The sequence below is a fragment of the Tachypleus tridentatus genome, chromosome 10 (assembly GCF_004210375.1).
Source record: "Tachypleus tridentatus isolate NWPU-2018 chromosome 10, ASM421037v1, whole genome shotgun sequence".
Classification (NCBI taxonomy): Eukaryota; Metazoa; Arthropoda; class Merostomata; order Xiphosura; family Limulidae; genus Tachypleus; species Tachypleus tridentatus.
In genome coordinates, this window is record NC_134834.1 from 47,241,273 (window position 1) to 47,255,551 (window position 14,279).

At 33.5% G+C, this 14,279-nt stretch overlaps 1 protein-coding gene across 1 annotated transcript in view; it reads left to right on the forward strand.

The window, feature by feature from the left end:
- LOC143229202 (SCAN domain-containing protein 3-like) overlaps window positions 1-14,014 on the forward strand; it is a 35,995-nt gene extending 21,981 nt beyond the window's left edge. Inside the window, exon 2 of the mRNA XM_076461188.1 lies at window positions 12,088-14,014. Within this exon, the coding sequence (XP_076317303.1) occupies window positions 13,522-13,917 (396 nt within the window). The 5' untranslated portion in view covers window positions 12,088-13,521 and the 3' untranslated portion in view covers window positions 13,918-14,014. The remainder of the gene's footprint in view (window positions 1-12,087) is intronic.
- Window positions 14,015-14,279: the final 265 nt, after the last annotated feature.

Genomic DNA, 14,279 nt, shown 5'->3' on the forward strand with positions numbered 1-14,279 from the left:
GATAACAACTGTATTTATCTTTACAATTATGCGTTGTTATGTTACTTAATATATCTTAGTGCGATAATAAGTATTTAGATTATTGCGATAAAATTTCATAAAATATAATATTTAATTGGTTAACCAATCTTTATACATAGTTATTGATAAACAGACAAGAATACTTCAAAATTTCATGAAACTAGCCTACTATAAAAGTTACAGACAAGAATATAGACAAACAAATAGATAGTTTGATGGATATTACAATAAGAGTAATGATAATTTAAATCCCAAGGATTTTCATTGAGAATGGAATGCAACACCAAAGCATAGGAGACTTTCGTGTTACACTATGGAAAGCGTATTAGAACAGTAAAGAATGATGTATTTAAAACCATTACCAGTTTTAATGTTATGTAATATCTCATGACCCCACATCACGCTTCAACATACTATATACTATAAAACTGATAAATAGAGAAAATCCATATTTTGGTAAAAGGGTTTGTTGGTTTTATTTTAGTTGGAACCAAATGTGTTAAATCAACAGTGGCCATATATATATATATGTATAAAGCAGTATTTGGTTCCCGTTCATTCAACATCATGTTTCATTTAAACCCAGTCGTCTGACCAAACGTCCAAGAACCACGCGTCAGCACTCACCACTTCATCAATGAACCGTTAAAGTCACACAAGAGCGGTCAAGCGGTGCTGACGAACTGGAACTGCAGTGGCGGCGTCTGGGTTAAGCGGTGTTGCATTCACGGCTCACACCATGAAATCATGATAAAGCTGATAGTTTAGAATTGAATGGTAGAATAATAAGTAAAATAGCGCCACTACCAAAAACACTCAAGACTCTCCATCATTTAGCCCCCCCCTTTCCCCCATCCTACATAATAGGTCGTAATGAGCTTTGAATTGGCAGGGTTTGGAAACACGTCATAAATATGGTTGATAAACATTATTTCTAAGGGTCTGCAGTTTACAAGTTGGCTTGATTTCAGTTCAAATAGCGTGACGTTTCAAAAGTGGTTTAGTTTTCAAATGGACGCGTGAAGGGAGCGCGTGAGAAAGAATATTCGTTTGAAAAAGAGGCGGAGATGAATGAATAAAAGAAGCAGATGGCGCTCCAATCCCGATATAAACCATGTGACTAATTTATCAGAATACCATTTTATCATAATCATTGTGCAGTTACATGTGTATATATATGTCAAATTACACTTAATACTTTTGCTAAATGATTGGTGTGACAGAACAATAAGCTAAATACAACAACATTGAAAGAGGCGCAAAAAATAATTTGTTTAGTTTTATTAACCCTTTAACTACTCTTTCTCTTTGCGCAATTAACAAATAATCTGATCAATTATATCATCTAAAAATAAATATAATAATTTTTACTGGTTACAACATTCTTTATTCAAAAAATGGGGATATAATATGTCCTGTTGTACATTAATATCAAATATTAAACGAAACTAAAAATTTGGTGCACATGTCTAACGGTTAACTAGTTACCATGGTTAACTAGTTATCAGTAAGTGCAACAAAACTAAAAGTTTGAGATGCATGTGTCTGGTAACCATCGAGGTATTGATAATAAAACTAAGTCAAATTAAACAGGTTATCACCTATGTGTCTTAATTACTAAATATTCCTAATGAAGTGAAAACTTTAACACCTATATGTCATTTAATTACTTAGTTATCATCGAGATATCCATAACAATAAACGCAACAAAAAGATGACGTTCTTGTAATTGGTTGTTGCTTTGTCACAATCCAAACACAGATAACGAAAACTTAATTATATGCAAAAGTTTACTCCTGAAAGGCATTGGAAGGCATTTTTAACATAAACTAATCATTTAGAAACTTAACATTCGCATATCTAGCAATGATTAAATTACAGTCCAGATACTATAAAAAATATACATTAAAGTATTGGCACAAGTCTAGCATACTGATTACTGAGGACTGTAATATCAATAGAAAAAAACTGGGAATTTCGGACTTGCGAATATTTACTTTTACTTATTGGTAAGGTATAGGTGCGTCTGTTAATAAATAATCACTGTTTAATGAAAAACAAACAATTTATAAGTAACGTATATTATTATCTCCAATGATAATGTTTAGTTCTCCATCATCAGTTAAAATAGTTTAATAACAGTCGCTTTAAAAATACAAAAGCTAGAGAAGAAACTAATGACAGAAATGTCAAAATCCCTAGGACTGATCACTGAGAGAGTCACTAACAAGTGACACGGGCGGAAACATTTCTTTAATCCTGACAGTAAAGGAATTTTGCTAATAATTTATAGGGCATCAACTGTGGGAAAGAAAACCGAGGCCACTTAAACTAGTAGCCCGAACATGTTTTATACCGCTGTTGTGGAAAGAGATAAGAGACTATCACCCGGGTGGGCTGAAACTGGAACTGACTACTAATAGTTTTTCTTTCGAACAATAAAACTGAGAGAAGCGTTTGTGAGAGACATCTCAGAAGTTTTCATGTTATTGAGCTCTAATAAGGATAAACTTACAGAGAAAATAGATATGATCGAGAAAAACACTTACATGGTAAACTAACGAACAGTATGCACTAACTATAAGACAGGATTGAAAGAACGTAGGATCTATTTTTAAACACAAAATAGAAAATGCTTTAGTTTGTTGAGAAACACTGCAATAATGGGAAAATTTGTAAGAAGTATTGAAATTAGAGAAGCCAATTTCGACACTTTCATGCATCCTCTTGAGTTCCATTTACTTTGTTTATTTGCTGCACGCGATATTGCGTTATTTTATTACTACGCTCTAGCTTTCTTATAACTTTATAGATCTTCCATCATTTTTTGTGGAACCAAGTTTACACAGCATATCAGTTATAATAACGTCTGCAAGTACAAGAATGTGTATTTGCCATTTGCAGTACGTTCGTCAAGTAGGTCAAGTTTGACGAACGCTAACCGTATACATCAAGTTTTGAAAGTTTGCAAAATGATAACCCTACACGTTATGTATTTAACATTTGCAGATTGTTGACCCTGGGGCCTGGCATGGCCAAGCGCGTAAGGCATGCGACTCGTAATCCGAGGGTCGCGTGTTCGCGCCCGCGTCGCGCTAAACATGCTCGCCCTCCCAGCCGTGGGGGCGTATAATGTGACGGCCAATCCCACTATTCGTTGGTAAAAGAGTAGCCCAAGAGTTGGCGGTGGGTGGTGATGACTAGCTGCCTTCCCTCTAGTCTTACACTGCTAAATTAGGGACGGCTAGCACAAATAGCCCTCGAGTAGCTTTGTGCGAAATTCCAAAACAAAACCAAAACAACACAATTGTTGACCCTGTTCGCAAAGTATTTAATGTTTGCATAATGCTAACCCTGTTCGTCACGTATTTAATACGGAACGTTCTTAACTAGATCAAGTATTTAATAGGTGCTATGAGTCTAAACGTTTTTTCTTTCTCAGCAAGCTTATCAGTTTCTAAAGTTTTTAATGTCTACAGTTAGTTGAACCCCGCAGTAACTCAAGCATGCATTATTTATTTTATCTAATTAATTTTTGCACCACCCACAATATCACAAATTTAACGTTTGGAGTCCATAATTTATAAACTCGCTTTATAGTTAAGCGTAACGGAAAAAGGCCAGTTTTTACAAACGTTCCATATTTAATCAGCTGGTAATTTTATCAGATGTGTCAAGTATTTAATCTTTAAAGCAAATCTTCTCGATATGTTAATTAATGTTTGAAAAAAGATCATGTGTAGCTGGAATAAACAATTATTGAAGTAAATGTTTCCATAATGTTAAGTATTTAACTTTTTTAAAATGTCGCTCAGTAGATGAATTTGTTAATGGTTTAATCTAAATTTACTCGTATGGTAAAGATTTTTTTTTTAAAAAAAAGCTAGCCTAGCGAGTCAAGAACCAGATAGCTGAAGTTATTTAATGCATAGGTTAACTTTCTTCAACGAAGTATGAAATCATTAATTAAATAAACTAATTTTATCACATTTATATTTCTACACTTTTTTATTGTGTTTCAATTTTCCTTCAGTTCTTAAACATCTACTTATGAAGCAGTAGAAGTATGGTGTTTTAACTAAAGATTGGCCCTTCGAAGTTCTTGTTTGTGTGTTTGATTCTGATACTAATAATATTTCAGCTTAAACTTTTGGGTTTTTTGTTGTTGTTTTTTTTGCTGTTGTTTCTTACGTTTATCATATATTCTCCAACGAAGGTGGAAATGACAGAATGTCTCCTGATCCAAAAACAAATTACTGTTCCACAAAAACGCATGCGTTCATAGTGACAACATAAATTCACTTGTAATAATAATAAGCTACTTCTTAGGAATACTAATTGATGTTACGTGATTTTGGATATATTTTTAATTTCTGGAATAAAAAAAAGGTGAATCTTTAGGCTTAAGTTCCAATCTTTTTTTTTTTTTAAACCAGTGTTCTTCCGTTCATACTTTTTTTTTTTCACAAAGTTTTCCAAAAGAACAAACATAGAAATCTAACTGGTTATATATAATGGCCATTCCTTAGAATTAACGTTTTAGGATTCAAAAGTGGTCGTAACAAGGCAGCCTGTTTGCTGTCACTGAACAAGAAGAATCGTCAAAGCATCGCGCTACTTTCTAGTTGAAATAGAAAAGTCGTTTGTTTTATGTCAACAGTTTCAGGCAAGGTCTTTCAAATACAGTTTAGTACTCCCTATAATAACAGCTAGGATATATTGACCTGTCCGCGTTTATTTAAATGTATGTAAATGTCCATAAATCAGAAACCGGGCCTTATAGAGATTATATCTTCTTGCCTGTAACTGAAGTAGATTCTGCTCTCCCATAAATGTCATCTGCCAGTAGGGTGATGAGGGGGGGACTAGGAATCGGAGGTTTATAGAATGGGTTAGTTTCCTAGCATTAATAGAGACCAGCGGTAAGCCACCTAGTGCAGTGATTGATGCTAGAAACTCCACACGTTTTTTCAGACAGTTATGTCAAAGCTTATGAGTAGTTCACAGTGAAAATCCTGAAGAATGAGTGCGAATACAATTTTTAAAATAATAACTTTTCTCAGTAGGTTTGCATGTGTATAAAAACTGTTTTTTTTTTTATATAAAGTTGACACAAACGAAGGGAAGCACGCAGATAATTCCTGTCTGTGAAGTTCTGAATATGGAGAAAAAAAAAGAACGTTGAGAAATTTTTTGTGCAGAACTTCAACATTAACTTTCTAACTCTATTAATAAATATATATAACACGAAGAATACTGATGGCTAATCGTAACGATAGTCCTGGTTCCGTTCTGCCTTTTTGGAAATAAGCTGCTCCAATGCTGGTTTATTTAGTCTAATAGCCATAATTGTACTCTATTTTCTGAATCTGATATACGACTAATTGTATACCATACAGACCCTCCTATGTATGTAGACATTGATTTTAGAGAGACTGAATGTGGTCCAATGGACCTGTTATAAATTTATTTTTACAATTTATTTTTTTTTGATATCCGTGGTGGGCAGAGCACAGATAGCCCATTGTGTAGCTTTGTGCTTAATTCAAAAACAACAAGAACATACTTTTTGAGATATACAATTAATACCTACTTTTGTAGACACCTAACACAGCCTTTTATATTGAACATTTTTGGAGTTTTACTACTACCGCCTATTATAAACAGAAAATTTAAGGTTTACTGCTCTTTCTTGTAGATGTGCCTCAAAAATACATCGAACTTTCACAAACACTACTTTTGAGGTATATTGATTAACTGTTGTTGACAGCTCTCACGAAGCAGCTTATTTTATTTTTCAACAGTCCTTTGCAAAATATGCTGTAGAGAATCTTAGGAAAACGGATTTGCCTTTTACTTGTATCCTATGTGGATGACATACATCACTTCTAAAGACATCGTTCATTGTATACGATTGTACTTTGAAGACTATCATTTGAAGACGCTTCAAAATATTCTAAAGTACACACAATGACCTTATTTACATACTAAAACTACCAACCACATAAATTTCAAACAGTAAAGTTATGCTAATACTTGTTAAAACCTTTAAAACCAATAATCAATACCATTTATAAAGCATAGCAAAGGAACAAACAATACAATAAGATAGAGGTATTGAACAGTTACTAGTGTGATTCGATAGTAATGTTGATTATACTTACTATAATAAATCTTGAAAATAACTAAGGAGTATTATTTTGTTGTAACGCGGTTGATTAAATTACAGTACTGTGCAAAATGTGTTAGTACAAGAGAATATTTTGTCATTCTTTCCATTTTATATGGCTAATTCTTCCATATATCATTACAGAATGTAAATTCCAACAATATAATAATACTTCTCTCATTCCTGTTGACAATTGGATGAACCAGGGTGCAAATACTTATCATTCTTTAGAATTTCTATATACTTGTACTATATACTTGAATAAACAAGCTGATCAAATTTAGGGTCTAAAATAACTGTCATGATATCCCATAAAGTGTCTTAACTATATAGAAAAAGCTAGCACATGGCATTGGTATATGCTAGAAGAAATCAATTTAATAGCAATTCATATATAAACCTTGAAAAAAAAAAACGGTGTTTAACACTATATACTAAGTTTTGTTGTTATGCCACCGCCCAAAATGCGTAGTAAATTGTAGATATTGTAGAATGTTCACATAAAAACTTTACATGATGCTGGTTGGACTCTCCGACAAATTGTTGCAGACTCAAGATGCTCCCTATACACTGAGAAGTGCGTACTAAATCATGAAACCGAGACAGATAAGTTCAAAATAGGAAAGAAAGAAGCATAACACCTAAACTTAATGATACTAATATTAAGTATCTTGGTTTATGCAGCTTTCGGAACAGAAGAAAGACTGTCTCTGATTTCAAGTATGAGATAAACAATCATGGATCAAATGGAATATTTGGTTGTTTAGCAAGAGACTGAAATTTGCTAAAAAAGTACAAAAACTCGACTGTTGATGATGGAAAATGAAGTTATGGACGTATGAGTCCAAGTTTGAAATATTTAATTCAAAGCGTGGACTGTACGCCCAGCAGAAAAAAGGTGAAATATATTTATTTCAATGCCTAGCACCTATAATGAATTATGGGGAGGCAGTGTGGTGGTTTAGAGCGTGTACTATCAGATACTGATGCCATAGTATACTGGGGTAGTTTGTATATTATTTCTAAAGAAATAAGTCCAAAAAGTTAATGACCAGAAACACTTATACAACCTATGCATGAATTACTTAGCTAAGAAGAAAACTGCTGGAGTCATTCAAATGATGCATTAGCCCCACAGAATCTCGATCTCAACTCAATTGAGTATATCTAGGATTTAGTATATCAAAAACTTCACAAATCAAAAGTTGCTTCCAAAGAAACATTATTTGGAGTGTATTAGAAACACTTGGAGTCAAATCCCAACAGACACTGATTAAATATGTTGCAACAATGTCTGAAAGACTGTCTGCAGTTATTAAAACAAAAAGGGAACACAAATATTAACTGTTTGTTGAACCCAAGCACTTTTACTGAGTTTTTGTTGTACTAAATGTGAATGTTAATAAAATGTTGATGTTTTATCTTCTATTGTTCTTTGAAAATAACTTGATATCTAATTTTTGACATTTTACTAACAGTTTTACACAATACTGTATATTAAACTAATATTGGAACCTTACTAATCACAGCAGTTCATGTTTATACTTCTAATTATGCACTATCTGACGGCGGCATCTTGAAAATAGCCCTATAGCATATTTTCCATAGCAAAAGCATTCAAGTTCAAACACATCACTATCCCCGCTTGTTTCCCATAATCCATCTAGTGTACTAGAACAAGGGTTTCCCATCATTTATTTTAATAGTTCTATCGCGCAAAAATCCAGAGATTTGAACGGCATGCTTTCGTATGGAATAACATGAATACTTGTTTCATTCTTGAATACTTGGTGTATGCGACAGTTGAACGGATGTATCGTTGAAGTAGCATGTGTACATGTAACTTGTGTCGCTTTTGCAAACAAAAAACCTTTTTGATTATGTTGTGTAATATTGTCTAGGCCATATGTTTCAAAATGCATAGTTTCCTTGTCCTTGCCATGGCTGTAGAAGGACTCATCGTAGGTCTTATCCTGGATCGTCCTGGTTCACCAAATATATCCATATTTCTTTGTTTCCAGTACCTTTAAATATCAGAGATATCTATATTTTGGAGATTCAGAATCCCTGATCTAAATATAGTTTATTGTCTAAATGTAGGAATATATGGCGTCGGAAAGAGTTGTCACATACTCTTTTCAAAAGCAAATGATTTTTGATGGTATAAAACTACTTAAGCAAATCTAAAAATGATAAAATTTAGTTCTAATATATACCGTTCCACCTCGACTTTATATCAGTTGTAGCTGCCACGTGACTTGCCGAATGGCATATTTAATTCGTTTTAATATAACATACTCAACTTTCTGTAAATTACATTATGGTTTATAAGATGCAGGAACACACGCTCACATATATACATATACTAATATAACATTTTTGAATATTCATTTTAGTAGTAAAAAAATCATTCATAAAGAAAGAATTAACATTTTCTCTGGTATTAATTTTCATTCTTATGAGCTCAAATTTAAAGAAACACCATGAAAACCTATTAAATACTGAATGCAATAAAAATATTTGCAGTGAGCTGTACTATAGCAGTAAAACCTATACAGTTACAATAGTCTAGAAAAGGTATTTTAATAACTAGAGATAAGAGTTGCTGTGACTATTGGGATGAAGCTGTTTTTCAAGCAAATATTGTAGCAGATGTTCTATACAAGTGGTGGTTGTGTTTTGAAGCTTAAGATGTTCATAGAAATTTTAAGATAGTTATTGACAGACGATAAGAACAGTAAATCTCTCTTTGTCGGATTCCTGAGTTTTCAAAAGATAAAGAGTAATCAATTACTGTTTATCTGATACTATGACAAATTTGACATAGAAATTTGTTTTCTTCGTCAAAGGTGATAAGAGTGAAGAAGGTGTACCGAAGCTAAAATCTATAAACACTTGTTCCTGACTCACTCGGTGTAAGAACAAACAACTATTTACATATTTTTATTCGAAAATGAAAATGCTTTTACACCACTTTCGAAAGTCAAGTGATGCTTCAAGATGACAGTTCTCGAATAAACACTATTTGTCAGCACATTAGCATTAGGAAACAAATGACAGTTTCAGGTTTTGCATTAAAGAGCCAAAGGAGGGCGTGATTATTTTTGTTTGGTTTTGAATTTCGCACAAAGCTATTCGAGGGCTATCTGTGCTAGCCGTCCCTAATTTAGCAATGTAAGACTAGAGGGAAGGCAGCTAGTCATCACCACCCATCGCCAACTCTTGGGCTACTTTTTACCAACGAATAGTGGGATTGACCGTAACATTATAACACCTCCACGGCTGAAAGGGCGAGCATGTTTGGTACGACGGAGATTTGAACCCGCAACCCGCAGTTTACGAGTCGAACGCCTTAACCCACCTGGCCATGCCGGGCCGTTAATAAGTGGAAACTTTAGACTGGCACTGCAGTTGAAATTTAAAAGAGAAAAAGAAGAAAAGATGATGTCTGAGCTTCCGGAATTATTTTACCAAATGTATTTAAGTTATGTTTAGATTAAAAACTGTCATAACGCTAATAGAGGAGGAAATTGCTGCGTAAATGTGAAATGGGTCTTAACTTATCGGGTGGATAGAATCCGTCCCTAGACTAAGCAACGCAAGAGTAAGTCTATAGACGCCCGTTGAGGCACGGGGATGTGCGAGTTTTCTAAAACGTGCACGACACACATGCCAATTACCGTGTGTTTGGGTAGGAAACGATGTCCAATACACTTTTTACTTTTATATAAAAATCAACTAAAGGTGGTTGCTTTTCTTGTTATTAGGAATATAAAATGTTCGACCAACACGTTCTGCAAGGTTTTGACGACCAACTTTAAGTTTATTGAAAGCTGTTGAAATATTTTATAAATTATATAAAATTTCAAAGTTTGGCATAAACTGTTTAATACTGTTATAGAGTATTTATTTGGTTATATTTAATTTGTTTAATACCATCAACATTGCTACAAAATATACAGGTCTTCTCCAGTTTCATATAAGCTGACAGTCAATTTGTTTTTCTTGTTTTTTCGTTCTTTTTTTATATATATATATATTTAACCAAATGGCATGATAAATGGTTCATTTAACTTGGATAAAATAAATTCTTGTGAATAGAGTAAATGTGTTGTTTTTCACTACATGAGTATGCAATGATGTCTTGAGAGTAACGTTATATGACAGGTTCGTTTAAAAGCAAGAAAAAGAAATACCATTAATCACACGCTAATGTAATACAGCCTTTCTGGGTGGTTGACTTCTCTCCACAAAGCCCAACTGTTTGATGATTCTTATATTTGAGCACTTATGCAGCATAGCTTGAAGCGTGTTGAGCTGAAAAGTGAAGCCTGTTTACCAACCTCAAGATTCGTTAAAATGTTACTTCAGTTAGTTTACTAACAGTAATAAAACTACTAATAAAACAAAGTATCATTAAATATATTCACTGTTTAGTTTACAATCAGTATGAAAAACTCATTGATAAGTGTCATTAAGTGTGTTTATTTTTTATATTATGTATGATAAAAAAAACTAATCGCAAAGTGTCATTAAGGGTGTTCACTGTTTCGTTTACAAGTATTAGGGACAACTAGTTTCTAAGTCTTATTAGTTGTGTTTGTTCGGGTAGTTCTTGTACTTTCACAGATTTTCTGCACGCTGACTTTCCTGCTCGTACTTACTGATTTAGTACATTATTAATAAAATCTAAGAGACAAAAGCAACTATTCGTTCTCAGTAACATGTTTTATCCCAGTCTTGAACAATCGAAGTGATTTCGAATTTGCTTGTTGTTGTTTTTTACCTCATCCTGGTAGCAGAGCAACAGGCAAATAGCAAAGGTAGCGACGGACTTCAAGATGTCACGAATTAAAAGGGACCTGCCAGTTGAGAGTATTGATTCTTCAACTGATAAGAAATACACTCTCTATCTAAAGTTTAAAAAGTATAAAGAAGGTTCTCTATGGAACAGTTCGTGTGACTAAGCAATATGTAGAAAAAGAAAACAACAAAGTAATATATGTAAGAAAGAGAACCACAGAGAATAACAAACAATTATCACAATATTGTTGATTTTTTACCCTCTCTGAACCCATGACAGAAAAGATGCAAAATAGAAAAAATAATTATCGTTTCCCTCTTAATTAATTTATTTAGTATTTTGATATTAATGATTTTGTCGAGAAGTTATGTAAATATTATCATAAAACCTTAACAAAAATTTGTTTTCTAAATGTTTTACATCAAGTAGTGTACTCTTTTAGTCCACAACTTTGTTTACTTGTTACAATAACGAATCAGTAACACATAAGGAATTCAACTAAAACTCCATTAATATTACAAATAATACCAGCAGTTATTTCTGAGTTTCCGATGTGTTTTATTTATAAAATAGGCGATTTCGCACAGCTTATTTTATCATTTCTTCATTGAATGTTGTAAGAAGAAAAATATTAAATTACTTCTTATCGTACAGGGGTTGCCAATCCGCGGTTCTCGGAAATATGTTTGTTGAGATCGTTTTTGCATCACAATTAATCTAAAAAGTAAATAAAAAATTTTCAAGTCTTATAATTATTTACTGGGTATCAGCTGAGAGTCCACTGGATTAAAATGTAAGTTTAATGTTCATGGTGAGTAAATATACTTAATAATTTAAATCCTAATTTTAATGCTAGATTTGAGTCAGGGATTAAAGAAATTTCGGATCAGCAAGGATTACAGAGAAATTGTGCTGAAGAATCAGTAATCGTACAAGCCAGTGCTGACAATGCTGGTTTTAGTGGGCATGGCTTGCGATCGCGTGATTGTGGTGTGTGTGGCTGTGTTGCGGGCTGTGTGATACTGGGCGCTGTAGAGTTTGGTTGCGTTGCGCGTGTTGAAGCTTATTCTTTCTTTTCGCTTTAATTTTTTAGAAGTACCTGTGAAAATTTTGTAAAGGAAGATGGCGTCAACAAATTGTAAGAAGCAAAAGTATAAAGATGAAAACAGAAATTTTAAGCAAGAGTGGGAGGAAGATTTTGCATTTACCGTTAAAGAAGGTAAACCTTTGCGTCTCATCTGCAATGTATTACTCAGTCATTACAAAGCCAGGAACGATACTATGAAAAAATTACAAAAACTTTTCGTATGATTGTCCACCTAAATCAGAATTATGGGAAAAAGTTAACTGTGTTAAATAATCACTAAATAGCCAGCAGACACTGTTGACAACGTTCAGTAAAAAGGTTGATACAACGACTGAAGTAGTTTTGTTATATCATGGAATATTGTTCGTGCTAATCGCCTATATTCTGATGGTGAATTTATTAAGAAGAATATAGCTGAAGTTGTTGCAGTGTTCACGCCACAGTACAGAGAGACGTAGCATCCAGATCAGTGCTGATGTTGCAAGTAAAATGTAAAATGATTTAAAGAATTCCCTTGCATTCAGCTTAGTCCTTGACGAATCTACAGACATGCAAGACAACCCACAATCGGCAGTATTTGTTCGTCATGTTTTCTCTGATGTAATTGTAAAAGAAGAGATGTTAGGCTTAGTGACACTAAAAGAAACATCTCGAGGTTTTCACATTAAAAATACACTTCACAGAGCCTTAACTGGATAAACTCATCAGTATTGCAACAGATGGAGCGCCTGCAATGGTGGGGGAAAATGCAGGATTAATTGTACTCATGAAAAGTGATCCCAGGTTTCCAAAGGTTCTCCCTGTTCACTGCATTATTCATTGTGAACACCTGGTAACCATATACTTCACCTATAAATATGTTATGAAATTTGTTCTTGAAATTGCCAATTTCATATGCTTAAATGGGAAGACCCACCGGCAGTTAAAAAATTTTATTGAAGAACTGAAACTTGAAGATAAACCCAGTGATGTCTCTTTGTACCACATTGTGAGATGGTTGTTAACTAATAATGTCTTAAGTAGGTTTGTGGATCTATTGGAGCCTATTATTACTTTTCTTGAAGAAAAGAAAAAAATCTATCTTCAACTGGAAAATGATGAATGGATGCAAGATCTAATGTTTCTTATTGATATAACGAATCATCTACATAGTCTCAACCTGGCACTCAAGGGGAAGAATAAAATTGTTTCTGATCTTACTCAGACAATTTTTAGCTTTCAGAATAAAATAAGACTTTCTGAAAGAGACATTTTATCAAGAAACTTCAGTTACTTTCCCAATCTCAAAAGGAGAATAAATACATTCCCTGATATTGAAATAAAAGACCACACACTGGAAGAGTACAAAAATAAATTACAAGGACTGCTTGATAATTTCCTAGATACGTTTGAGGACTTGCAGAAGCTGAAGCCCTGCTTCGCCTTTCTTTAAATCCATTCATGGTTGATGTGATCAGTGATGGTTGTCCAATTCTTGAACCTCTGATTACAGAATCATCTGCTATGGAAATAGAACTAACAGAACTACAGAAGGACCTGGGTCTAAAGATGATCCGTAAATCCCATTCTACAATTGAGTTCTGGAAGCAAGTTCCAGAAATAAAATATCCAGAACTGAAGAAAACCAGTGTGCGACTCATTTCAATTTTCAGCACGACAAACTACTGTGAATCACTGTACTGTATAACAAAGTTTTTGAAGTTGAAGCATCATGCAATCCTTACAAATCAACATTTGACGGAGCTAATTCGTACAGCCTTGACAACATATCAGCCGGTATTCCAACGATTCACAACTAAGATGGAAACTCACAAGACCTCTACTAGCAGTAAATAGCCTGATAATTGTATCAATGTCTGTTTGTGTCAGAAAAATATTATGATAAGACTAAAATTTTGTAAGGTGGTATTTGATTAAAATATTTCTAATTTTATTGTTTTACATATTTTCCTCCATTTTCCTTAGGTGAGTATAACTTGATGACACAGAATAACCTCAAAGGTAATTATGTGCTACAATATCTGCTAAGAAGACTAGTTGTCATACATCCCATGGACATAAATTATCTGAATATTCACAAAACATTGTATTGTCTTAAAATGTCTTTGGAAGAACGAGGTACTGGTGTATCCTGAATCACAGAAATTGTGTCACATTCTCCAGTTTATCTACAACAAAAAGTCTAAGATTAAACTGAA